The following is a 27,673-nucleotide window of genomic DNA, read 5'->3' as shown; positions in this document are numbered from 1 at the left end:
TAGAAAGAAAGAAAATCAGAATGGGCAGGTCAAACCTTTAAAAAAAAAATCAGTAATTGGAATCAGCCAGGAAAAATGCAATCGGTGCATCTCTTACTACAGCTAATGCTGTGTGTTTACTAATATTAGGCTAATATGTAGATCTGTGGGCTTGATGCAGCTGAATATCTAAGAAAAAGACATCCTCTGCCTCAGACAACAACTACAATACTTTGTGGCAAGATAATTGTGGTGAATCTATGAACTTAAGTCATATTTAAACAACTATTAATTTGTGTTGTTGGCCAGATAAAAATGACTATAAAACTGAATTTAATATTCCTGTAAGAGCCATCGCTCTTTGCTGCAGTCACACTTTATTTTACTTTTCAACTGACTGTTGCTAATCTCCACATCTCCACATGAAGTTACCCCAGTACACCCCATCTACTCTGTGGACTGTCCTGGGTGGCAGGTCCGCTCCTGAACACAGGGGGCGCTGTTGTACTATACTCATCGTTTCTACTGGAAGAATACTGCCCAAAATTACAGCTTCCGTGTAGCCATCATACCAGCAAAGACCGGGGCATAAGTTTTCTGCGTTAATTTAAAAAAATACAATTACACAGTTATGAAGTTAATTTAGCAGCGCAGCGCTTTCAATCGTCAGCGTTGTTTTAGGACGAAGGAATTAAGGCGAGTGTTTAAGCTCGCCGTCACAATGTCGACCGCCATGGACTTCCACTCTCAGATTGCCTCCATCATGGAGGTGTTGGCTAACGCGGCCGTCGCAGAAATTTGTAAAGTTGTGGACGACGGATACGCGGTGGTTCATCTGGAAATGTCCAGGAGCCAGAAGGAAAACGAGTTCCTGCGGAGGAAAATCAAACTGCTGGAGCTGCAAGTCGCCAGGTACCGAGCGGAGAGAGTGAAGGCGGCGGAGGGCTCCGTCAGCAGCCGCTTCCCCGGGGTCCGCCTCCTCCACCGGCACAACAGGGACTTGCTGGCGGGTATGTAGGCTAGCGACCGAACTTAACCTGTTACACAGTCTGTTACAGGTACGTGAGCCCATCACGGTGAACTCAGCATTATGCCGCTATCGTTTAGGTTCTAAGACATAATGTTACAGGGGCGTAGGAGCGACTTTGAACCCGGAAGTGGGACGCTGAAATGCTAGGGGTGTTCGCAGTGGTGTACGCTAGGTGTTTGTAGTGAGTGTACTGTGATGGACTGCTTAGGCTGTGTGTTATCAACACTGCAAAGATTTTAACAGCCAATGACGGTTACAGGTGAGCAACGGCGTCACTTTGTGTTGAACAGTGGTGGGGACAATTTAGGGCTCAGATTAGTGTTGTGACAAAACGTGACAATCCAGAGTATTGGGCTCACGAGAGCAAGACTAGAAGATATTTTAATGCTATTTAAAGAAATATTTATTGATGAAAATATAGGATTGGGGGTTTCTCCCCCAGAAGATTTTCAGCATAAAACACTTAATTTCCTCCATTCTGGAGACATTTTCTGCACCAATTTATGGTGGAAATGTCTTTATTTATATAAAGGGGAACACAAAATTCAGGTGGCAGGTAACACTTATATAAAAGTATAATGGAATATAATGCAGTATTCAGTAAGTAGTTTTATTTTTTAGCTTTGTCATTTTTTGGGATAATGCAGATCTGTTTTTCTATATTTACATTGCATTGCAATCGTATTGTGCCAAAAAAAAACTTTGTCATAGTACTCATATTTGTTATTTAACATTTCTTGCTTTTTCAGAACATTTGGGAGAAAAAACAGAAAAAGTGTTGGGGACATGTCCCCAGCGTCCCCATTGTAAATGACACTGATGCAGGTGGGGGGAATAGACTATAGACTTAGACTAATAGATTTTCTAATGTTTAGTGTTAATCACCAACTAACTCCGCTCCAGTTAGGACCTGCATGAAGCCTTTGATGTTATATGAATCTGGTCCCTGGAGCAAGTTTTATCAGCTGGCAATTTTCAATGCACATTTAAGTTGCAACTATTAGTAACAGTAGTGGAAAGTTGAGGCTCAGTATCAGTATATGCATATGTGCAGTTCTGTCACCAACACTCATTCATTACAGAATATTATGAACAGTAAAGATACAAACAGGGGTCCACATCATGTCAAGCACACTTATTTTCCAAAACCATTGTCAAACTTATGCAGCTTCCGTATCAGCTGAAATGCATGAGCAAGCATCCAGGAACTGCTACTTCAACTACTGTACACGCACACACTGTCACACACACACACACACACACACACACAGTATCCCGCATTCATTGATCCACCACATTACTGTTAGTTAAGTTAACTAGTAACAGATGCAACTTCTGTTAATGATAACATATGACACTTTCACTCACCAGGTAACGTTACATAGCATCAGCCTCATCTGGCTCGTTTCTGTAGTTTCAGTAACCTTAACGTTCGTGTCATCTGCTGCAGCCGCAGTGTCGCCCGGAGCGGCAGGAGATTCAGCTGCAGGCTTACGAAAACACCGAAAGCGTGTACTTTGAGTTTGCTGGCATTTCACATCTCCTTTAGTGATTCACATTAGTTCATTTCAAACTTGCACAGAGTGACCGCCATCCAGCTGTATTGTTGTTTGGTAGGTGACGTCAGATCCCGTTCACAGGCCACGGAAGCCCCAAACGTCAGTTCAGTGCTTCGCAACACAGACCTTGAATTTATGAATGAACGGGTGAACGTTCTGCCACAAAACGATGTTGTTACGTATCATCACGCTATTTTAAGTGGGTATACGGAGCAGCTCGTTGAAGCAGGTAAACCTACATTTAGAGGAAACTGTGCGTCACACTTAAAGCCCAACAGGACTGTTTTAAATAAATAGAATTAATAGCTGTTAGCTGCTGAGTGAAAGCCAAGATTACTTTAAGCGGCGACATTCTGTTTATGGACTCACTGTTGGACATCACTATAAAACAAATAGTAACCAAAGTGAAAGAAACAGGCTAATGTCCATCAGAAGAAAGGGCTGCTCTTCTCAACAGCAGAATACTGGTAATACATCAGAATCAATCCAGTGATAATCAGACATAGATGTTACAATGTGTAGTCTTCATTTGCTCTGCAGAGACTAAATACGCTTTTAATGCGTCCACCAGTGCCATGGTTCCGAGCTCACTGGATTTCAGTTGTATTAGTAGAACAATAAAGCCTTAAACTGAAAAGGGATTTGCTTGATTTTCTAAATGTTTGCATCCGCCCAGCTCTGTGACTGTGACAAACACCTGATACTAGGGCTCTTCCGCGTAGCTGCACGCACAGCCTGGATGACAGCTCAGTTTCGGTTAATGAAAAAATGCAGATGACAGACTGGTGAAGTTATGATGGTATGAATGGAAGATATAGCGAAATTAAAATAGATTACTGGCCCAAAGAAAATACTGGAGGACAGAGTGAAAGTAGGCTACAGTTTTAAAAAAGGAACGTGAAGAGGTGTCAATGACTTATTTAATATAATTTATTTATTTTGCAAATTTGAGTTACTTTTAACAAGTTACTACCCTCCCTGCTGCAGGCTTCCTCACTGCTGTAGGCTATATGTAACAGCAGCACAAAAGAAAAGTCTGTAATATTAAGATACTTTGCTGGTTATCCTCTGTCGGGTTGGTTATATTAAAGAGGTGGCATTATGCTAATTTTCAGGTTCAAAATCCTATTTAGGGGTTCTACCAGAACAGGTTTACATGGTTTAATTTTTTTTTGTCATACTGCACATTGCTGCAGCTCTTCTTTTCACCCAATGCAAAAATCACACAGGTGATGTGTCAAAAATATTGCACAAAGTTTTGGTTGACGTGTCAGTTACTTATTGAAGTAGCTGACTTCCAGTTGGGTTTAGGGTATAGCTCTCAAAAAACAGCTTTCTGTTTCATAGAAACGTCCTTTCCGGATGCCAGTACGTGGCGCTATCACTATGACTGGATATTGAAGAAATCAAAAAAAGTTTCTCAATTTAACATCACAAGGCTCTTAAGATTGGCCTGCCCATATTTGATGTTGATCGGGTTAAAGCTCTAGGAGTTCGTTGAAGTGTGGAGCATGTAAACGGGGAAAGGTCTTGTAAATAGGGTTGGGCATCGTTTTGATTTGAACAATTTTGATTCCGATTCCTACTTTTGATTCCAATTCTTCGAGGGTTGAAGTCAAAATGAGTCACATGGTTATTTCATGGAAAAAATCTTTTATTTTGATTCATTGGTGATTTACAGTTATTGGAGCTGCAGCCCATGTGGGTGTTGATGAGAAAAGTATAACGTCTCTGCATGATGTTGCACTTTCATAACTGCAACCAAACCAAATAACACAACACCCTGGTCTGGATTAACATGTTTAAAACTAACTACTTTAGAAACATTTCTTGTTTAGAAATATGAGCATATCTGCCTTCTCTGGCAGTATGCGCGAACGTTCAGCATAGAGTGTGTCGTCGGCCGTTGAGAACACCCCTTCACTAGGTGTAGAGGAGGCCTGGAGACATAAATACGAAAAGGCCATGTCTGACAATAAGTCTTGCGCAGGTTCCACCACCAGGCAGCAGGGTCATCGGCTGTAAAAGTTGGTGGTGTCTCCTCATACATATATATATATATATATATATATATATATATATATATATATATATATATATATATATATATATATATATATGTGTGTATATATATTATAATATATTTTGAATTGTCACCTGTATATATCTCCAACAGAGCAAGACAAGTCTTAAGTTTTTAACGTTACATTTTTATAGCCTACTGAAACTACAGTATATGTCTGCTTTGGCACAAACTGTCTGCGACTCACAGCGCGAGGTGGATCCACATCACAGTTGCTTTCAGGAAGTTCGACAGCAGAAGATTCCTCTTGTAAATGTGTAACCACTAACAAGAACAAGTAACAAGACGTTTACGGTGTATTCCTCACCAAGAAAGAGAGCATCAATTTTACACAGTTAACGCCATGTGGGTAAAATTTTACAGATGATACTCTGACTTCCTGTTCCCGTGAAGGCAGCACGAAGCTGCACCACAAGTAGCTGACGGAGAAAAAAGACTCGTCCAGTCAGTGGACTAAACTGGCAGGTTTTAATGTTGCAGACCACAGTTTTTAGCAAGTAGTTTAAAGTTTAAACTCATATTGTTGTGGATCTTAAGTGTAAACTCGCCTTAGAATTTCCAACCAACAAACGCCCCCCAAAAGCAGCTCAGCGCCCCCCCATCCAAAATATTGCTTCCAGCGCCCCCCCATCGTCCTCGGAACGCCCCCTGTAACCTGTAATAGTAATCGATGCTCTGTTCAACAACAGTGATCATCAGACTTGGATGTTACAGTGTGTAGTCTTCATTTGCTCTGCAGAGACTAAAGACGCTTTGAATGCGCCGTTAATGGAAAGTGAAAGAAGGTGCAGGCCGGCTTGTTAAAGAGCGACGCGGGTTGCTTTCCAACACGGCCACCAGTGCCGTGGTGCGCGCTCACTGGATTTCAGTTGTATTAGTAGAACATAAAGCCTTAAACTGAAAAGATATTTGCCTGATTTTCAAAATGTTTGCATCTGCCCAGCTCTGTGACTGTGACAAGCGTCTGACCAGCGCTTTACTGTGTGACTGCGCGCACAGCCTGGATGAGCTCATTTCAGTTAATGAAGCAAAATGCAGATTACAAACTGGTTATAAGATATACTTTATTGTCCCCGAAGGGAAATTTGTTTTGGACTCTCACACGTACTCTCATGCAGCACAACACATGCTGTCGTATACATTAGACACTTAGGCAGCACATTGACTATTTCTTCCAATGTCAGTTTTGTAAAAAAATGCATCCTCTGCTGAAGTCTGGAGCAGAGAGTATTCACGTGGTCCTTCCAGCTAAGTGCATTAAGTTAAGTTATGAAGGTATGAATGGAAAATGTAGCGAAATTAAGAGTAGTCCTACATTAGATGTACCCACCCCTGCTGCAGACAGCATCACTGCTGCCTTCAGCTAGAAGTAACAGCAGCACAAAAGAAAAGTCTGTAATATTGATGCACTTTGCTGCACCGGCCTCGAGCAACTTCTTTTTTTCTCACTCAGCATTTCTATAGGTTACATTCTGTCTGCAACTGATGTGGAGTGTGTGAGTGTTTGACTGGTCTCTTAGTAAACCGCCTCGTATATGAGCCAGCTCTGAAATCGCCTGAGCCAGGAAGGCAATGTGAAATAAAAGTTTACATCAGGAAAGATGGGGGGAACATAGATTTTGAAATGAAATATGTATAATGCCTCCTCTGCCTATCAGGTGATGAACCTCACCACAGATCCACACAAGTTAATTTCAGCGCCTCTGATAAAGTGCAGCTCACAGCTTCAGGTGGAGCAGAGAGGACAGACACAGAGCTACAGCTGGATCATCTTATTCTCCCGCTAATTTGCAGGAGAATAAATAATAACAATAATCTCTCTCTCTCTCTCTTGCTCGCCCCGTGCACATAACGTTAGTTAAGCGAGTAAAGTTCAATTTTCGGCCTTTTGTTGTTTGTTTTTTAAAAATCCTTCTGAAATTCAGGGCTTTTCAAAAAACATCCGGGGCTATAGCGCCACTGCTCTCCACAGTCATCCTCTGTTGACTACAAGGAACATAACTGGCCTTTAGACTTAACATGTTAATGAGTGAATAGGAGACTCCCACAACAACAGCAAAATGCATCTCAAGCTTTTGGAGAATTGGCAGGATCTGACCACATGTTGGGTTCTTTTCAGTTGATACGCAAAGTGTGGAAGTGTAAAGAACTCTCATCAAGTTGATAAAGTCCTCTGCCTTCCTTGAAGTCTTCATCACTCACAGCCGTGCAAGTCTACATGAGAAAGGATACATTGTCGGAAAATTAATCATTGTTATTCTTGTTTGCGCTGCTGACCTTCTGACCCTCGCTTAAAGTTGAAACTGAAGTAAACTTAAAATTAAGCTGCTTAGTGTTTTATTGTTATATTCTTGTGTGTTTTTGCTGTTGGATACAGATGATGTTTGAACTGGATACCTGTATTCAGAAAAAATCTTTCCTATCTATCGGTACCTGTCCCTCTCCATATTCTTTCTCAGCCGTTGATCCAAGCGAGCTGCTTGAATTGCAGGCGGTGTTTCCCATTAATTAACGAGACCGTGGCAGCCCGTTAATTTGTTCCGCCATAGTCTCAAAATGAACCGAAAATATTTTTACACATCTCATAAAAACGTTTCAGACCTCTAACGTTGTGTTTTGTCGGCACTGCTGTAAGTATTGTCTGTATTGTTTTTGTTTATAGTGTGTGTGTGTGTGTGTGTGTATATGTGTTCTCTATACTGTGGTGTGAATTTATTATTGTATTATTGTAGTAGTATTATTGTATTGTAAGTAAGCACATTGTGAGCAATGTACAATTCTGAGTAAAATTCCTCGTATGTGTACACATACCTGGCAAATAAAGCTGATTCTGGATCTTCAGTGGAGCTTCTCAGCAGCTAGCTTCTGTGCACATCTGGTTCCAGTGTTATTGTTAGCCAATATTGTTTGTTGGACATTAATTGGAGAAAAGAAAGCGAGGAAGTTGAACTACCTGTTCAGTTAAGAAAATATGTCTGTAACTTTGTTCCAGCAAGTTAGCATAGCATTGCCCCTGGTGGCTGTTCTGCCAGGGTATGAATGTGTGTGAATGTTAGTTTCTGTTTGAGTACTTAGGCTCAGTGAATGAATGTGTGTGAATGTGATGTAGTGTAAAAGCTTTGAGTGGTTGAAAAGACTAGAAAGGCGCTATACAAATACGGAGCATTTACATTTATTTCACCGTTTTAATTATACTCCATTCTCCACCAGCGTGCCCCCGCTTCTTTCAGTCTCCCTCTCCCTGTGTGTCTGCTCCGGTGACTTTCTCCATCAGTAGTAGGCTGTGTTATATAAAGTCCCCCTGCGACAGCTGGATCATTACCAAAGACAAAGAGCAGAGAAAAGAAAACTGTATCTAGGTGCTTGGGAGCACAGATTGGAGTTTGTTCAGAGAGGCCGCCGCCCAAGAGGGCTACATCAACCTTGAGGAATATATATCAGATATACATCATCAGTGACATCTTACGTCAGGGTGGTGATGGGGCAGTGGATAAGACACATGCCTTTGGTGTAAGAGACCCGGGTTCATCCCCCACTGTGACCCATCCATCCCTGAGCAAGACACTTAACCCCTAGTTGCTCCAGAGGCGTGCGACCTAGTAAGTTGCTTTGGAATTGTAATTGTAATACTGAGAGAGAATATGAGTAAATCAGCTGGGCCTGATAACATCCCTGGCTGTGTACTAAAACTCGTGCCAATCAGCTAGTTTATGTTATTACTGACATTTTCAACATCTCACTGTCTCAGGAGAGGGTTCCCACCTGCTTCAAGACAGCCACCACTAAACTACCGCCCTGTGGCTCTCACCCCCATTCTGATGAAGTGCTTTGAGAAACTGGTTCTTCAGCACATAAAGAACATCCCAGCCAGCCTGGACCCTCACCAGTTTGTTTTCAGAACCAACAGATCCACAGAGGATGCCATCTCCACTGCCCTCCACTCAGCCCTCACACACTTTGAGAAAAACAACACCTACATCAGAATGCTGTTTGTGGATTTCAGCTCAGCGTTCAACACAATCTCCACCATGAAACTGATCAGCAAACTCAGCACTCTGGGTTTAAATACAACACTCTGCAACTGGATATTGGACACACCTCCTCCACTCTAGTGCTCAACACTGGAGCCCCCCAGGGCTGTGTGCTCAGCCCCCTCCTGTTCACGCTGTATACCCACGACTGCATCCCTCGACATGGAGAGAACTCTGTTGTGAAGTTTGCGGATGACACCACCATCGTCGGTAGAGCGGTGGTCAGAGAACAACCTGCTGCTGAACGTCAGCAAAACCAAGGAGCTGATCATTGATTTTAGGAAGAAGGAGATAAAGACACACACTCCTGTCTACATCAGTGGTGCTGAGGTGGAGCAGGTGAACAGTTTCAGGTTCCTGGGAATCAGCATCACAGAGAAGCTGACGTGGTCGTCTCACATCTCCACACTGGTGAAGAAAGCTCAGAAACCACTGTATTTCTTGAGGAAACTTAAGAAGGCCAAATTCCCACGCCAAGTTCTTGTCAGCTTTTACAGAGGAGCAATAGAAAGTATCCTGATTGGAAACATCACAAACTGGCATGGGATGTGCACGGCCCAGGACCAGAGGGCTCTGCAGCGGGTGATTCAAACTGCTCAGAAGATCATTGGTACCCATCTCCCGAGCATCAGGGATATCTGTGAGGTGCCTGCGCAGAGCCCAAAGGATACTAAAGGACAGTACACACCCAGCCACAGCCTGTTCACCCTGCTGCCTTCTGGGAAGAGATATAGAAGTTTCTGCTGCCGCACTACCAGACTGCAGAGCAGCTTTTCCCCCCAAGCAGACTTTTAAACTCTAATTCATCCTCAGCACTGCTCCACTGATGATAGGTTATTTCTGTTTACCATCCATCCATCGTCAACCGCTTATCCTGCGTACAGGGTCGCGGGGGGGGCTGGAGCCTATCCCAGCTGACATTGGGCGCAAGGCAGGGTACACCCTGGACAGGTCGCCAGTCCGTCGCAGGGCCACACATAGACGAGCAACCACTCACGCCTAAGGAAATTTTAGGGTCACCAGTCAACCTAGTCCGCATGTCTTTCGATGGTGGGAGGAAGCTGGAGCACCTGGAGAGAACCCACGCAGACACGGGGAGAACATGCAAACTCCACACAGAAAGGCCGGGACAACCAGGGTTTGAACCCACGACCTTCTTGCTGTGAGGCGACAGTGCTAACCACCGCACCACCATACCGCCCTATTTCTGTTTAGCATTTTTCATAATTTATTCTTTAGCGGCAGTATATGGTCTGCTATGTAGCAGAAAGGAGTTACAAAACACAATTTCACTCTATAACTTGTTATATTGTGACAGTAAACCTACCTACCTACCTAACACCGTATTTAAAGTTAGAGCAAGCTGTAGGCCTATATTTTGTAAATATTACATGTACACCTATTTAATTGTCTTCCAACTGCATGTATCACGTGAGTATTTTGGTCCAGTAATGATTGAGTGATCAGTCACATCAGTGACAGTGTTAGAAAGAATGACAGTGCAGCCTATAGATTTTACTTTGAGCTGAGGATGAATCCACGATGTCCAGAGGTCACTGTCTCCTTACATCAGTGACAGCTGGGAAAAGGAGTCATGCTAAAGATTGGTAACTTGTGCTTCACAGCATACATAGGTGACTGATCTAGGGCTTATCTGGGAAACCCAGGGTTTCCCTCATCTTAGGCTTAACATACTGTTCAGTTTTCACTAAACCCACATTCTGAAACAGGGCCCAGCTTTGCCTGGTGTCATTGTTGATGTAATCTCCGAGATGTAGTTATGCTGTGAAATAGCTCAAACATCAGAGCAGCTACACAGGGACAATGAAGATTGTTGTAATACCCTGCCAGTGTTAATAAGCGGTGTTACTCTGTATTGGTCTCTATCTAAACACAAATACTACATGTTCCCAGGCAAGATGACGCCTTTAGTATTTCTTCTTTTTCATTGAGTTATTAAGTTTAGTTGTAGCACTTGATGGCTAATTATTCCCCTTCTAATGTTCCAGCATGCTCGTCTCTGCACGGCAGGACCAGGTTTCTGAACCGAGGTTCAGGGACTCAGCAGTCTGTGCAGAAGACCCAGTCAATCAACCTGGACCGGGATCCTGATCAGGAGGTTGTCACCACCACCAAAACAGAGGTAGCTATTCCACAGTGCACCAACAGCACAAAAACATCTTCATATGGGATTCTGACTTTGACATAGCAACAGACGGCCTTTTTAATACTACTGTAACTGAGTATGTTTCATATGATAAAAGTTCCAGTAGTAACTCAGTAGTTAACGATGTAAAGAATGTAGACTTTTGAACCTTTCAACCCTGCTTTAATGTTCAACCTGCTGTCAGAGCTGGACATTGTCATAAAAAGAATTGTCAACGATATTGAAAGAATGTCTTTGGGTTTTGGACTGTTGGTCAATTAAACTTTTCAATTCATTTTTATTTATCTAGCGCCAAATCACAACAACCGTTATCTCTCAGTGCTTTTCAAATAGAGCAGGTCTAGAGAGGAGCTGGTGCAGAGTGGAGCGGGTCAGTCAAGGGCGTCACTTTGTGTTGAAAAGTGGTGAGGACATAAGGGCTCAGATTTGGGGCGTGATGATACATTTGGGTCATGAGACATGACGAGGCACAAGAACAGGGCTAGAAATGAACACCCGCCAAGCACCAAATGCAGGTAGATTTTCCATTTGGCGGCTAAATGTTGGAAGGCTCATCATTTAGAAAAGTAATGAAATGTGGTAAGTTCAGTTACTTTGATAGGGTAATTGAAATACTTAAACTAGGCTACTGTTACATTTTAAATAGGGTAACTTGTAAAAATTTCCAAAGTAACCTTCCCAACACTACCCAATGTTACAGCAGTTTAATTTTTATATGTATATGTTTTATATAAATGTTTCCATTTATAAAATCCATGTGCAAGAAAAACAGTCAACATTGGTCTCTAATTTATTAATACTAAGGAAATACTTGTCAGAGTCAGAATCAGCTTTATTTTCCAGGTATGTGTACAAATACGAGGAATTTGACTCTGGATTGTACAATGCTCACGATGTGCTTACTTATACAATAATACAGAAATAAAATCAAACACAGGCTACAGTATAGAGAACAAATATATACACACGATAAACAACACAGACAGATTGAGACAATAGTGCAATGAGCAGAGTGCAAAGGATGCAGGAGTAAATAGTTATTACCATTACTGTTGTTATTATGTACATGTTGGAGGTGGATGTGATATACAGGTGCATATACACATACAGTGGGGAGAACAAGTATTTGATACACTGCTGATTTTGCAGGTTTTCCTACTTACAAAGCATGTAGAGGTCTGTAATGTTTATCATAGGTACGCTCCAAATGTGAGAGACGGAATCTAAAACAAAAATCCAGTAAATCACATTGTATGATTTTTAAATAATTAATTTGCATTTTATTGCATGACAATTTGGGCTTCAAAACTGCTCTTCAGAAACCAACGGGTGATGTCACGGATACTACGTCCATTTTTATATACGGTTTATGGTTTTGGCGTACAGTGCTCTGTAGCGCCTACCAGAGGGGAGAAGCTGGAACAGGTTGTGCCCGGGGTGAAATGGATCTGCAGTGATGTTTCCTGCCCGTTTCCTGACTCTATAAATGTATAAGTCCTAAATGGAGGGCAGGTTGGCACCGATGATTTTTTCTGCAGTCCTAACTGTCTGTTGTAGTCTGCTCCTGTCCTTTTTGGTGGTAGATCCAAACCAGACAGTGATGGAGGTGCAGAGGACAGACTGGATGATGGCTGTATAGAAGTGGATCAGCAGCTCCTTAGGCAGGTTGAGCTTCCTGAGCTGGTGCAGGAAGTACATCCTCTGCTGGGCCTTCTTGATGACGGTGTCAGTGTTAGGGGTTGACCAATAATCAGTCTGGCTGATTATCATGGCCGATATTCAGCATTTTTCCAATAATCTGCATCGGTCATTTCAAAAACAGATTAAACAGATTAAAAAATGCGCTCCTTTGGCTCTGATGTAGCCGCTTCTCTGTCTGTACTCACCACTCTGTGTGCTGGAGCAGTGTCCCGCCCACAGTACTAGCTGATTGGTTACAAGTCACGAGTAATAGCCTATCAACACTGACTATTGTGCGGAAGTAGCCAATAGAACGAGCAAGCCACCACGCTGCAGCCCCATCACTGTAGATTACACAAGTTGACCATAACTACGCCCATTATTGGTAAGTAAGTGCAGCAAAAACAGCAGTGCTACTAAAATGCTAATACTGCATCAGTACAACAAGCAGGAACGTTCACAGAGCGATATTTAATCTGCTCTGTCTCATCCACCGCAGCTGTGTTTTGGTTTTACACAAGCACATGTGCTAGCTCGGCTGATAGCTAGTTATAAACAAGCTAAATCTCTCTGGTTGTAGCCTGTTTAGCTGAGATACTACGTACCTTAAAATTTAGCAACTCCTTGCAAACTCAGCTGCTTGTTGAGAGACAAGTGCTGGGTGCTGAGTTTTTTTTCTTTTCTTTTTTTTTCGTCACTGAGGGTGGAAAAATCTTGTCAATGTCACTTTTTACCCAGCCGTCCAATCACATTGCAGGAGGGGGGAACAGACACCACACCGAGCCATCTCAGCTCTTGAACCGCAAAATGTCATGAACCCACGTAGTAATAATAATAATAATAATCTTTATTTATAGAGCACTTTTCAAAAACCAGTTACAAAGTGCTTTCACAAGTTTAAAACAATAAAACACAAAAACAATTACATACTAAAGACTAGAATACATGTTTAAAATAAATATAAAATGTATAAAAATAAATAAAAATAAATAAATAAATTAAATTAAATCAAATATCATATAAAATCGGGAAATGGTCTCCTATAAAGGTATGTTTTAAGAAGGGACTTAAGAGAGTTCACTGACTCAGCAGACCTAATTTCCTCAGGCAGGCTGTTCCAGAGCCTCGGGGCCCTGACAGCTCTGTCCCCTTTAGTTTTCAGTCGAGACTCTGGAACAGACAGCAGACCTCTGCCCAAGGATCTCAAGGTACGTACTGGTACGTATGGGACTAAGAGGTCAGAAATATAACAAGGCGAGAGGCCATGAAGAGCTTTAAAAGTGATCAATAAAATTTTAAAGTCAATTCTAAAACACACTGGGAGCCAGTGTAATGAATCTAGAACAGGGGTGATGTGGTCATATTTCTTTGTTCTGGTTAAAAGCCTGGCAGCTGAGTTCTGGACAGTCTGGAGTCGATCAGTAGATTTTTGGGTTAAACAAGTGAAAAGGCTGTTGCAATAATACAGGCGTGATGAGATGAAGGCGTGTAAAATGGTCTCGGTGTCCTTAAAGTTAACACAGATCGTATTTTAGATATATTTCTAAGCTGGTGAAAACATAATTGCACTAGCTTTGTGGTGTGTCGCTCAAAACTTAAATTACTATCAAACCAGACACCAAGATTCTTTGCCACAGGCTTAACATGATTCACTAGGGAACCAGCAGATGGCAGTATTTGCTTTGCCATCTGCTGGGACCCAATTACTAGGATCTCAGTTTTGTCCGAGTTGAGCTGGAGGAAATTATTTGACATCCAATTTTTGACTTTACAGAGGCAGTCGGTAAATGAACTCAGCATGCCAGGGTCTGTGGATCTGACCGGAAAAGACATCTGTGTGTCATCAGCATAAATATGAAAAGAAACACCATGTCTCTGAATAATCCAAGGGGAAGCAGGTACAAGGAAAACAAAATGGGTCCTAAGACCGACCCCTGAGGCACACCATATGTAACTGGACAGAACGAGGAGACATAGTTGTTTACAGACACACAGAACTTCCTATTTGACAGGTAGGATGAAAACCACTCTAAGGCAGTACCAGAGATCCCCACCCAGTGCCTCAGTCTGTCTAACATGATGTTGTGATCAATGGTGTCAAAAGCAGCGCTAAGGTCCAGGAGTACCAGGACTGAGCACATGCCTTCATCAGCAGACATTAAAAGGTCATTGGTGACTTTAAGCAGGGCAGTCTCAGTGCTGTGGTACGTCCTGAAACCAGATTGAAATTTTTCAAATATTTTGTTATTTTCCAGTACAGTGAGCAGCTGTTTGGACACAATTCTTGCAGAAATTTTTGATATAAAAGGTAATTTTTAAACGGGTCTAAAATTTTGATGGAAGGAGGGATCTAAACCAGGTTTTTTTAAGTGGGTATACACAGGCAGTTTTAAAATAATCAGGGACACAACCAATAGATAGGGAGCTGTTAAAAACAGAAATCAAATGGGGCCCGACAGAATCCATTACTTTCAATAAGAACTTTGTAGGTATTACATCAAGTGGGCTGGAGGACACTCTCATTTGTGACACGGTTTTTAAAAGCTCAGACAAGTCAATGGGGTAAAACTGGTTAAAACGCTCTTGTTGCCGGTGAGGGGCCTCAGGGTAAGAGGAGGAGGGGGTAATAGAGGCTCTGATTGACACCACCTTATCATTAAAATAAGATAAAAACAATTCAAAGTCATCATTACTTCCAGCTGAGGCACAAGGAGGGGTTGGGTTTACCAGCTGATCCACAGTCTTAAACAGAAACCTGGGATTGTGTTTATGTGTAGTAATGAGTTAAGAAAAATAGTGTGTTCTCGCATCCTTAACCAAGTTATTGTAGTTAATTAATTAATTAAATCCTTCAGACTGAGGTAATGGACTTGGAGACTGGATTTTTTCCATCTGCGCTCTGCTTTCCTGCATTCCCTTTTTTGGCTGCGAATGCTGTCATTTATCCAGGGTTGCTTACTAGCTTTAGACGTAGGCCTAACCTTTAGAGGAGCAATAATATTTAGGGATGACAAGCAAATTTGATTGAAGTGATCAGTTAAGTCATTGGTGTTGGAATCAGTCAGGTGTTGGCTTTGGCTCTGAAACAATGTGCAAAACTTTGAAACACTTCCGTTCATTAAGGATGCGAGAACACGAAGTGCTTGGTGAGGCAGATTGAGTAACTAGTGATTCACAGTTAAAAACTATACATTTGTGGTCAGATATGGTCAAGTCCACTAATTCCACAGAGAAAATGCTAACACCCAGGGTAAAAACCAAGTCTAGTGTATGACCACGGTTATGTGTTTGCCCATAGACATGTTGTTTAAAGTTAAAGTTAAATTAAAAAATTCAGTTGCATAAACATTTGTGAGGTCATCAACATGAATATTAAAATCGCCACAAAGAACAATTCTGTCATAATTTAAAACCAGAGTAGATAAAAATTCTGGAAGTTCTGCTAAAAATCCTCCATGTGGTTTTGGGGGGCGATAAATTATGACAAATATGATAGGTTGCAGGCCACCAACGTTAAAAGAGAGAGCTTCAAAGGAGGCAAATTCATTACAACATACTTGATGACATTTAAAATTTTTCCTGTGCACGCTCACTACCCCACCACCATGACCACTGACCCTCTGTTGACTAAAACAAACATATTGAAGTGGACACAGTTCAGATAGCTGGGTACGGTCATTAGTTCGTAACCAGGATTCAGTTAAAAACAAAAAATCTAGATTTGCAGACAAGATAAAATCATTTAAGATAAAAGTCTTACTTGACAGTGATCTCACATTGAAGAGAGCCATTTTAAATTAGTTTGTTCTAGGTGCTGGAGGACTGCACCACATGCTGTATGTGAGCAGCTAACATTTCTGAGCCCCGTTTGTTTGGGTGAAGTCCGTCTGTCTTAAAAAGAGACATTCTTTGCCAGAAAATATTAAAGTCATCGACATAACACACACGATGAGCCCTGCAGGCGGACTGGAGCCAGTCGTGGAGGCCAAGGAGTCTATTGAAGCTGTGGGAATGGGACAAAACAGACAAAACATCCACGCTGCTTTAAAAAGTTAAAAAGACGGTTAAAATCTGATTTTGTCAGCTCAGACTGCTGAAGAGCTGTGTCATTTGTTCCGACATGGACTATCACTCTTGTGATGGAGGACGGGAGCGATAGCATTAGGTCCTGGAGTTTTTTTGTAATGTCAGCCGACGGAGCGTCTGAGCACAGCCTCCTTTAGGATCCTACGTTGGGAAGCAGAGGTTTTTGACCGGGATGACGGCCGCCGATCAGGCCCAGCGGCAGACCGGTGGCCCAGCCGATCACCGTTTGCCGCCAGTGCAGGATATGTAGCCGGTGGAGGAGACGCAACAGTGTCGGCCGGCACTGTCCGCCGAAAGAGATCCGTATCAGGGAGACTCGAAGCCGCAGGTGCATCCGCTGGACCGGAGTGTCGTCAGACAGGGCTGCATAGCGGTTGGAGAGGCGGAGGAGAGGCAGCCCCGTCCCAGCCTCTCTTGCAGCCACGGACCACCACTTCAGCCCAGGTTGACGGATGCTTCGGAGTCGAGCAGGAGGAAAACCTTGGAATGGTAGAGGGGTCCCATAGCACAGTGTCCTGGATGTTAGATGTTAGTTGCGCTAAGAGAAACAATCTGTTTAGCTTGTACTGAAGCCACATCCATAAAGCCAGTCAGCAGGGAATCTTTCTCTTTGAGTTCCTCTGAAAGTCTTCGGATGTCTTCCATAAGGTCAGCAATCTTTTTGTTTGCTTTCTTAAGGAGTGTGCAGTCCTCCCGGGGCAGAGTTATCTCGGCTAGCATAACGTTAGTCGCCGGCTCTTTGTTGTGGTCAGTAGCGTTGATATCGTCTTTGCGGTCATCTAGCTTAAAATCCATGTCAGATGACTAAAATCCTTAACCCACATAAAACTTAAGTTAAATAAAAAGGATCTAAAAATGTAACGTAAAAGTGTGGGTTAAAACTGGATAAAAGTCAGGTTTAGACAGGTTTAGCCTCCGACAGGTAGCTACAGACGCCGACGCATGCGCAGTACGGCAAATCCATCCCCTCGCCCTAAATGTTTCAGCCTTTTCTTCATGCAGAGCAAGGGCCAGAGCAAGGAGGTCTGCCATACTTTTGTGGTGACATTTTTTACATTTAGTAAAATTAAGTAGCTTACTTGCAGCATATCACCTCCATGGATATTCTGTATCATAGCGACTCAGCCGGAAAAAACGCTGCGTCTCCTAAACGCGTCCTAACGCTCCCAGCTAGAATTTTTCAGAAGAGCAGGTGGCATTTCAGCTGGTCAAAACGCTTTGGTGGACACAGGCCTTTACTCAGTATTTTGGTGTCAGGAATAGAGTTTATTTAACATGTTCCATTTGTTTCCAGTGAGATGCTGATTTTATATTGTTACTTTGCTGCTGTAAACTTATAAACTTATTTAAATAACATTTTTAAATGGCAATTATTTAGTAATGAAAAACCAGTAAGAGTACAGATAAAGAACAGAGCTGGAGAGGGGGGGGTGAGAGCGTGGCAGTCCGGGAAGGTGACTGTTTGAAGATGGTGTTGGAGTGGGGGAGAGGTGTGACTCTGGGATTTTCAAACCTACAGTAGAAACCATTCAGCTCGTCTGTCAGTTGTTGAGTACCAGCAGTGTTGGGGGATGGTCTCTTGTAGTTTGTGAGTGTCTGCAGGCCTCTCCACACTGACGCAGGGTCGTTGGCTGCAAAGCTGTTATTTAACTTTTCAGCGTAGCTCCTCTTTGCAGCTTTGACCTCTTTAGTCAGAGTGTTCCTGGCCTGGTTGTACAGGACTCTGTCCCCACTTCTGAAGGCCTCCTCCTCACGAGTTTCGCAGTGAACCAGGGTTTTTGGTTATTGTGTGTGCCGACTAAAACCTTCCGCACATACATGTCCTCACAAAAACTGATGTAGGATGTCACAATGTCAGTTAGTTTGTCCAGGTCAGTGGCTGCAGCCTCAAAAACACTCCAGTCAGTGCAGTCAAAGCAGGCCTGTAACTCCAGCTTTGACTCGTTGGTCCATCTTTTCACAGACTTTACAACATGTTTAGCAGATTTCTGTCTCTGCATGTAAGTCGGGATAAGATGAACCAGTGATCAGAGTCCTAAGGCTGCACAGGGACAGAGTGATAGGCGTTCTTTAATGTAGAGTAGCAGTGGTCCAGTGTGTTAGTGTCCCTGGTGGGACACTTAATATGCTGTCTGTACTTTGGGAGTTCGTGGCTGAGGTTGGAGACTATCATGTAGCCTAGAGCATTTTTCTTGCACAAAGAAAAATACAACCCCTAACTGAAACAGCTGTAACACGATTTAATATTATACTAGTGGTAAGTTATATACTATTATGTGAAATGATATTGAATATAGTAACATAATGAATATCAAACTTACAGTTTACTATTAAATTAACAATGTACTTTTAACACTAATACAGTCATTTAGACTAGTTCCTCCTCCAGGTTGTGCCTATGCTACACTGCCTACTTTGTTCCCTCCTGGCCTGTTTGAATTTTGTTGTTTTGATCAAGTGGTGGATGAAAGTTATCACACGTATCTTTGCAGGCAAGCTCACATTATCTAGTTTAAACCAGCTAAAACACAAAATCACACTGAGTTTCACATGATTTGCTGTAATGTTGCGTACATAAATGTCATAGCTTATGTAAGACAGTTGCTTTTCGCAGGAAATCTGACCAGTCCTTCACATAGAGAACAGCTGGCACATACAGGCTGTTATAGGCAACTGAGAAAGTTGGTGAATTTTTAGATGGCGTTACAACCTGATGACATATAGGCTATAAATATGTTGTAAATATATTTAAATTCCTTTTAAAACCTCAAAAATGTCCCTTTTTAAAGGTGTGTGACTGATTTAATCAGTTACAGCTCAAAGTGGCGTGGCAGTCTTATAATATGTTGAAAAAGTCTTGAAAAGGTCTTAAAAAGGTTTTGAATTTTACTTCAGATTTTACTACTGATAAATATGATCAAAAAGTACAATACAGTCCCATAAAATAGTGAGTGAGTGTGTTCAGCTCTGAGTAGGCCTATCCCTGGTCAGCGCCCGGGGACCAACTCCAGATCCAGTGTCTGGTCAATAACACTGACAGGAGAACCTAATATGTTTTGGTGGTGGGGGAAACCCACGCAGACACAGGGAGAACATGCAAACTCCACACAGAAAGGCAACTGGGGTTTGAACCCACAACCTACTTGGTGTGAGGCCACAGTGCTAACCACTGGACCGCTGTGCCGTGCCTTTTTTTTCTTGTTCTCTTTGAGAAGAATATGCTTTTTGTGTGATAACACATTGCAAACTCTTGTTTATAATGTGTGTGTGTGTGTGTGTGTGTGTATGTATGTGTGTGTGTGTGTGTGTGTGTGTATGTATGTGTGTGTATATATATATATATATATATATACACACACACACACACACACACACACACACACACACACACACACACACACACACACACACACACACACCTTGTGCTGTATAATGATAAATAAACAATCTTGTACCTTGTACTTCATTAACGCTAGCACATGTGTACTGCATGCATGACGCGGTGACTGCGCGGACATGCTGTTTTGTAAAGCATTTAGTTAGCTGCTTTGAAAAGTGCTATACAAAAGTTATATTACTACTATTATTATTATTATGTATTAAGTCTCTATCAGTGAAACTGCATGTGATTTAAGTTTAGGGTTAATGCATTAATCATTTACAAAGTATGTTTCATGGTTTTGTTAGGACTGTTATTATGCAAAAAAAAAACAGTTTTATCATTACATGTTGTTTGCTAGATTGATATGAATGTGTCTACCCACAGGAAATAGTGGTTGAAGAACCCCTCCATATTGTTGAAGTGCAGTCCTTCTATCATTGTTGAGCATTGAATATAAAAGCACAGGCAGCCGCTTTATTCTGTAATGGTTTTAGAATGTAAGTCAGGAGAATGTGGAGCTTTATTGTTAATCAGTGTGTCCTCTCAGTCAGCAGAGCCTGAGGATGGGGAGCTGCTGATAGTTAAGGTGGAGGGAGCGATGGACACGGGAACCACCAACCACAAGGTGCCTGTAGACGCCTGCATGAGCAGCAGAGGAGACGCGGACACTGCCACATTGCTCCCCGCCACCTCGAAGGATGGCAGCAACGGCAGGCTAGCCAAATACTGCAGCAGAACGGAGGTCAGTGGATCTGACATAGACACCTTTGTTGTCGACAGGACAGCCAAAACTGTCAGCAGCGGCGGTGACACTACCCATAGTTTCCAGCCGGGGCTAACGGGAAGTGATGTCAGAGCAGGGGACAGTGAGCCACCGAACTCAGGTGATGGCATGAGCGCGCCAGCTTCCTGTGATGACGTAATGGATGGCAGGAAAGATGATGAGGCTGCGTTAGACACATCCAAGTCTTCCCTGTCAGAGACGATAGTCATTGATGGAGGGGGGACATCAGACAAGGATGGTGGGGAGTGGGAGTGGTCAGACCTAGACCAAACAAAGAGAGACAGACATGAAAAAAGGACACCCCACATGCTTCAATGTGCTGGGCTGGAGGCAGTGCAGGTGAAGTCCTCTCTGCAGGCAGGCTCTGTCCTCCCTCGTGATGACACTCCAGGAACATCCATTGGTGGAACGACCTCCAATATCAGCTCCTCCGGTGATGCACACAGCGTGGCCCTGCACCACCCTGCAGGCCACCGCACGCCCTTCTCCAGCAGCTTCCACCTGGCTTTCTATCGCGCCGTCACCATGGAGCGCCCGTATGGCTGCACCAGCTGCACCAAGCGCTTCTTCCTGGAGTCGGACCTGCAGAAGCACATGGCCAGGCACACCAGGGAGAAGCCCTACACCTGCCTGCTGTGCGGCAAGAGCTTTGTGTGCCAGAGCCAGCTGGACATCCACCGCAACGTGCACACCGGAGAGAGGCCCTTCAGCTGCTCCGTCTGCAGCCGCCGCTTCTCCCATCCTAGCAACCTCAAGAGGCACCAGAAGATCCAGCACTGAATGTTTTACAGCTGTTTTTTACACAGTACTAACTATTAATCCTGAGGCTTATTTTCAGAGCCCTCTATGTTTCACTAGAAACAGGACAGAGCAGATGAAACATAATGCACTAATCAAAATCAAATGTGACGGAACTGAGACTGTACTGAACTGGCTGTACAGACGTGATTTCACTTCCTTCCATGATGTCATTTAATTGAGATATATTTTGTGAAATCAGTTCTTGAGTGTACGCATATTAGCTAAAAGACAATAAAAGTAATTCATTAGTAACTGAACATCATTACCATTAATGCTAGCTCAGATCCAGCATGCTTTACTTGCGTGTGTGTGTGTGTGTGTGTGAGATAAGAGATATATATATATTTACACACACACACAGACTAATAATTTACATAGTTGAATCAGAATTGTCCAGTCCTGCCTATTGCACACGCGCTACGCCCACACATGCACACTGACCCCCCTTCCTTAAGAGTAGGGTTACAATTTTGGATATATTCAGGCACTTCAAAAAGATTTCTGAAAAGTTTCCTTCTTTTCACATTTTTATATACAGCATTATATGTTAATAATTCTATCATAATAGGCTGTATATTAACGTATATTAACTGGTAAAATGTAAAATCAGACATTGAGCAACCCTATTTAGCCAAAATGGCATGATTCTCGTTTCATAATGCCTCTGCGAAGATTTGAAGTTGAGATTGGCAGTCGAATCAGGCTCCTTTATCGAAGCATAGAATCTCCGACTATTCTGGGTCACCCCTAATAAATATACATACAATGTATTGCCAAAAGTTTTAGGACACCCCTCCAAATCATTGAATTCAGATATTCCAATCACTTCCATGGCCACAGGTGTATAAAATCAAGCGCCTAGGCTGCAGACTGCTTCTATAAACATTTGTGAAAGACTAAATTCAAGCGTGGTACCGTGATAGGTTTCCACATGTGCAATACGTGAAAATTTCCTCACTACTAAATATTCCACAGTCAGCTGTTAGTGATATTATAACAAAGTGGAAACGATTGGGAACAACACAAACTCAGCCACAAAGTGGTAGGTCACATAAAGTCAAAGAGCGGGGTCAGCGCATGCTGAGGCGCACAGTGCACAGAAGTCGCCATCTTTCTGCAGTCAATAGCTGCAGACCTCTAAATGTTGAGTGGCCTTCGGATTAGCTCAAGAACAGTGCGTAGAGAGCGTCATGGAATGGGTTTCCATGGCCAAGCAGCTGTGCGATGCAAAGCGTCTGATGCAGTGATGTAAAGCATGCCGCCACTGGACATTAGAGCAGTGGAGAAGTGTTCTCTGGAGTGACGAATCCTGCTTCTCTGTCTGGCAATCCGATGGATGAGTCTGGGTTTGGCGGCTGCCAGGAGAACGGTACTTGCCTGACTGTATTGTGCCAAGTGTAAAGTTTGGTGGAGGGGGGGTTATGGTGTGGGGTTGTCTTTCAGGGGTAATGCTGCATTCAGACCAAACGCAAATTTAATCCTCGCAACGCTTTCTTCGCGGGGGGGTTTTTCGCTGGACAACTGCCAAGTGTTCATATACAACGTAATAACATGAATAAACACAACTCGCCATTACTACAGCTGTATGTACCTCAAATAAACATTTTGCTGTGATTAAATAGCAATAAAAGGCAATAAACTGATGCCAAAATAACTACAATATGATGCAGATTTGTTAAACATATGAATTCATGCTTTGTCAGGTCTGTCAGCAAGACAACAACTTCTAAAATGTTTGTTTTCTGAATGGAGTTTGGATCGATCAGGGCTGTACTATGCTAACTTGTTCACAGTAAAGTACAACGATAGTACACATATTTTCTGAACTCACCATGTAGTTAAACTTACTAACTTTCTTTACTCCAAGTAATGTCTCGTTTTGTCCGTTTTTATATAACTATGAAGTAGTAGTCCAACAGAGCTCTGGGTGCCAACCTGTACTAACAATAACAGTGGAACCGGATATGCATGGAAGCTAGCGGCTGAGAAGCTCCAGTGAAGATCAATCAAGGTTGTAATCCCAAAAACTAAATTAAAAAGCTAAATTAATAAAAGCAGTTAACTCTGAGCTCCTCCCGCGAGTAAACGGCATAGTTGTCAGAGCAGAATCCAGTCCGACTACGGGTGTTTATTTGTCCAAAAGCTGCAGCGCTGCCCACAACGCTTACTTTGCTTTTGGTCTGAAAGCACCATTAGGCTTGGCCCCTTAGTTCCATGGGAAGGAACTGTTAATGCTTTAGCATATCAAGACATTTTGGACAATTTCCTGCTCTCAACTTTGTGGAAACAGTTTGGGGATGGCACCTCCCTGTTCCAAAATGCCTGCGCACCAGTGCACAAAGCAAGGTCTATAAAGATGTGAGTTTGGTGTGGACAACTTGACTGGCATGCACAGAGTCCTGACCTCAACCCAGTAGAACACCTTTGGGATAAATTAGAGCAGAGACTACGAGCCAGGCCTTCTCGTCCAACATCTGTGCCTGACCTCACAAAAATTCCCATGAACACACTCCTAAATCTTGTGGATAGCCTTCCCAGAAGAGTTGAAGCTATTTAACCACTTCATATTAAACCCTACGGATTAAAAATGGGATGTAGATCACAGTGGGGTGATACTGTGTACTGCATGTGAGCAGCTGACTATGTGCTTTCACTGTGTGGATTCTGCAGTAAACTGCTTTAAAAACCTGGGCAAAGTTTTCCACACGCGTAGACCTTCTGTTGCTCACTCTTCTACATCACATCATTCAAGACATGTAACTGCATGTTTAACCATACTAACAATGTAGCCTTTTAATCAGAGCATTTAGCTCACCAAAGAACAGAGGGAAATGTACACATACATTTGTACTAATGTATACATATAGGGCCAGATTTACTTTACTAAGGGTTGCGTGAGTAAAAACGTGTGCAAACTTGATATCACCAGCAAATGAACACGTAAGCTGATCTACTAACGGTGTGCACGCAGAATGACGTCTTCCAAAAGTGCAAGATAGCACCTGTTGTACATTTACTACTTTTGCCTTAATGAATATGCAATTTAGGGTGTTTCAGTTTTATTGTGCACAGTAATGGGAGGGTAACATGCAAATACATTTATTTGCTACATGCAATGTGATCTAACAAGCCTAAAAGCGGTTTTGTGTGAGTTCAACAGAAAATTGTTTTTAGGCTTGGCAAAGCAGTTTTTCAGGGGTGCTGTCCCAAGTACTTAGTACAATCTCAGGCAGGATGGGCAGGTACAGACGATTTCCACATACTCAGGACGCACTGAATGAAACAAACCAAGGTTTTTACGCAGTGGCTGCTTTCTCTCCCTACTGTCCGTGGCAGAAACCATTAAAACATGCAAACCCTCATTTAAATACTGCCACCTCGTTGTGTTTGCTCCTGTTGTCATCTACGCAATAATTCTTATTTGATCACCCATAACAAGTACCACAATTGCACGTGCAATATTTTAGAATGCACACACGATTTAGTTCTCTTTATGTCGGGATGTTAGTAAATCCGGCCCATAGTGTAGTGTATATATGCCAATAAATCATATTGAGTTTATATGGTGTCATTTCCCAGTGGAAGCAGTTGTGGGATGCTCTTCTCTGATGCAGTTGAAAGGAAGATTTACACAAAGTGAAAAACTGATGTCCATTATTTGATTATATGTAGCACAAAAACATCTACTCAGTGGCTCCTATTTGAAATAATTATGATTACTGTGTCAGAACCTGGTGAGTTCTTTGTGTCAGCTAAACACCTCCCTCCTCTTTCCAGGGCCATGGATGTCTGAGAAACATGAGCAGCCCTCAGAGCAAGGAGGAAAAGATGGATGAAGTGCAAGGTATCAGTCTGTTAATCTGTCACATCGTTTCCTGTCGTGGGAATACCATTCAACCATTTCAACACACAGCAAGCAACCTCATGCACTCACTGGTGACGGTGCTTTATTTTGGCTGAAGTTGAATCATCACCAAACTGTCCAGTGCACGTCCATGTTTACCTCCTCAGCTGTTCTGTGGTGCTTTAAAGATCAAAAAACAGAAGGCTGGTGATAAAACAATCAAACAAACAGGAGGAAATAGTGCATTTGTTTTCAGCGGTGGATGAATCCACATGTGGTGCTCTAGTGAGTTTCTGGGGCAGCAGGATGATGTGTGTGGGACTGAGTCAGAGTAAACTACAGTGTGTGTTCATGGTGATGAAGGAACATGCCACCCGGTGCTGCTGTGAGGCTCACTGATGGGTTTAATAGTTTCTGTGGCTCAGAGGAAGAGGAGACATCAAGCACGCAGGACTACATTCACTTCTGGTTTGAGTCTGAGGTTTGATGACTGTGAGATAAAAAGTTTCATCTCTTCTACTAAGATTTCCAACAAGTCTGCAAAGACTGCAACCTTACCGTTTATACCGAAGGTCATCTCCAGAAACATTTTCCATTAACATTTATGTTATGTGGTAATACAGTTGTACAGTACAGTAATGCAAGAAATTGTCTATTGAAAATGTCCATGTAGTTTGATTTTATGACACCATTTTTTATGAATGCAATGTTTTCCAGCGTTTTCAGTAGAGTAACTCACAGCTGCTCGGCAGGGATGATAGAATACACAGTATTGTAGTTATTAAGCGGAAACATGCTTGCATGCACTTTGAAGCTGGTGGGATATTTGTAAAACCTTGTGCACTATGTGTAATGAGAATACAGTAACATTTTTCTAATTGTATTTTCTTTGCTGTGGGCTCAGGTGGCACCTCAGAGAAACACAGTCCCTTCCAAACGCTGCTGGAATGGCAGGAGAGCAGCGAGACTGAAGATACAAAGCGTCCTTCTTGTTCCACATACACACCAGAAACCATAGCAGGAAACTCGTCTTTTAGCCAAATAAGGACAATCGCTGCCTCTAGTTGCCCCACTGTTTCTAAAAGGCCTCAGTGTGACATGGACCAGGCAAGCCCTGCGTCTGAGCTTGATGTCATTGTGATCAACTCACTTCCCCATGCAGCGGAAGCCAGCAGCGGTGGGGCATTGTCGTCTGAACGAGGCGAGGATGACGGCGCTGAGGACCTGACACCTCTCATAGGTCAGGGCAACAGCGGTGTGAGGTCACAGTATCAGCCACTGCTGTGTATTCAGATCAGAGAGCCAGCCAGTGAAGTGATGTTTGAAGGTAATGGACCCTACAGTAATCACATTTCTACCTTTCAACCCCCCTCTGTTGCCGCTGGGACAGTGGACTCCCAGCAACAGCAAACTCAGCATTCTTGGTCTGAAATTCGGCAGATGAACAACGCCCACTTCTCCGGTCAAAACCACCTTTATCAGGCATCCAGCAGTCAGAACCAGGAGTCTGGGACAGCACAGTCCCAGCGGCAGTCACCCTGCCTCCCCTACGCTTGCACCTTCTGTTCCAGGCGCTACGCCCACCAGTGCCAGCTGCGCATCCATGAGCGCGTCCACACAGGGGAGAAGCCGTACCAGTGCGTCCAATGTGGGAAGACCTTTGGCCAGGTCTGCAGCCTTAAGCGCCACCAGATGGTTCACACGGGGGAGAGGCCGTACCCCTGCCCCCACTGCGGGAAGCAGTTCTCCACCTCCACCAACCTGAAGGTCCACCAGAGCGTCCACACCGGGGAGAAGAGGTTCCACTGCTCCAAGTGTGGCAAAAACTTCTCCTTCCTCAGTAACCTCATCAGGCACCAGGCTTTGCATACCACCAAGTAGAGCAAGTTACACAGGGATGTATGTACCTGAGAGGACAAATGAACATGAACACCTTCCAATATCACACAGTCAGGACAGCCACAGCTATCCAAGGCTGTAACATTAAACTGTTCAGGCGTTCATATTATTGTGTCCACCCTCTGTGGATAGATGATCTGTCTGGTCTTCATTTCAACAGCATTTGGTCATCATGTCCTTAAACGTTTTACATATAGTGTCATTTCATGTACCGCATGTTGTCACTGATTACTGCATAGTTTGTTCATGTTACTCTGTTTTTCTTTGGATTCACTTTGGAAAATGTTTGGAAAGTCTTAGATAGCTTGGCAATCACATTCCTGGTTATTAAAAGAATCTCTGACAGTT

General features: G+C 43.0%; 1 protein-coding gene across 1 annotated transcript; it reads left to right on the top strand.

The window, feature by feature from the left end:
* The first annotated feature begins 510 nt into the window (after positions 1-510).
* On the top strand, positions 511-27,673 carry LOC123968923 (zinc finger protein GLI4-like). The gene is made up of 5 exons (XM_046045963.1): positions 511-989; positions 10,692-10,825; positions 20,545-20,739; positions 25,360-25,426; positions 26,331-27,673. Exons 1-5 carry the CDS (start codon positions 701-703, stop codon positions 27,305-27,307), a joined length of 1,662 nt encoding a protein of 553 aa, XP_045901919.1. The 5' UTR covers positions 511-700; the 3' UTR covers positions 27,308-27,673.

This window comes from Micropterus dolomieu, linkage group LG01 (assembly GCF_021292245.1).
Source record: "Micropterus dolomieu isolate WLL.071019.BEF.003 ecotype Adirondacks linkage group LG01, ASM2129224v1, whole genome shotgun sequence".
Taxonomy (NCBI): domain Eukaryota; kingdom Metazoa; phylum Chordata; class Actinopteri; order Centrarchiformes; family Centrarchidae; genus Micropterus; species Micropterus dolomieu.
The sequence above is the reverse complement of the archived record's forward strand: the minus strand, read 5'-3'. Positions and strand labels throughout refer to the sequence as shown.

Excerpts from the sequence above, each read along its gene's own strand:
- LOC123968923 (XM_046045963.1), top strand. The coding sequence starts at position 701 with ATGTCGACCGCCATGGACTTCCACTCTCAGATTGCCTCCATCATGGAG. Across the intron at positions 10,826-20,544 it reads TCACCACCACCAAAACAGAG|TCAGCAGAGCCTGAGGATGG; the intron begins GTAGCTATTCCA and ends GTGTCCTCTCAG. Across the intron at positions 25,427-26,330 it reads AAAGATGGATGAAGTGCAAG|GTGGCACCTCAGAGAAACAC; the intron begins GTATCAGTCTGT and ends CTGTGGGCTCAG.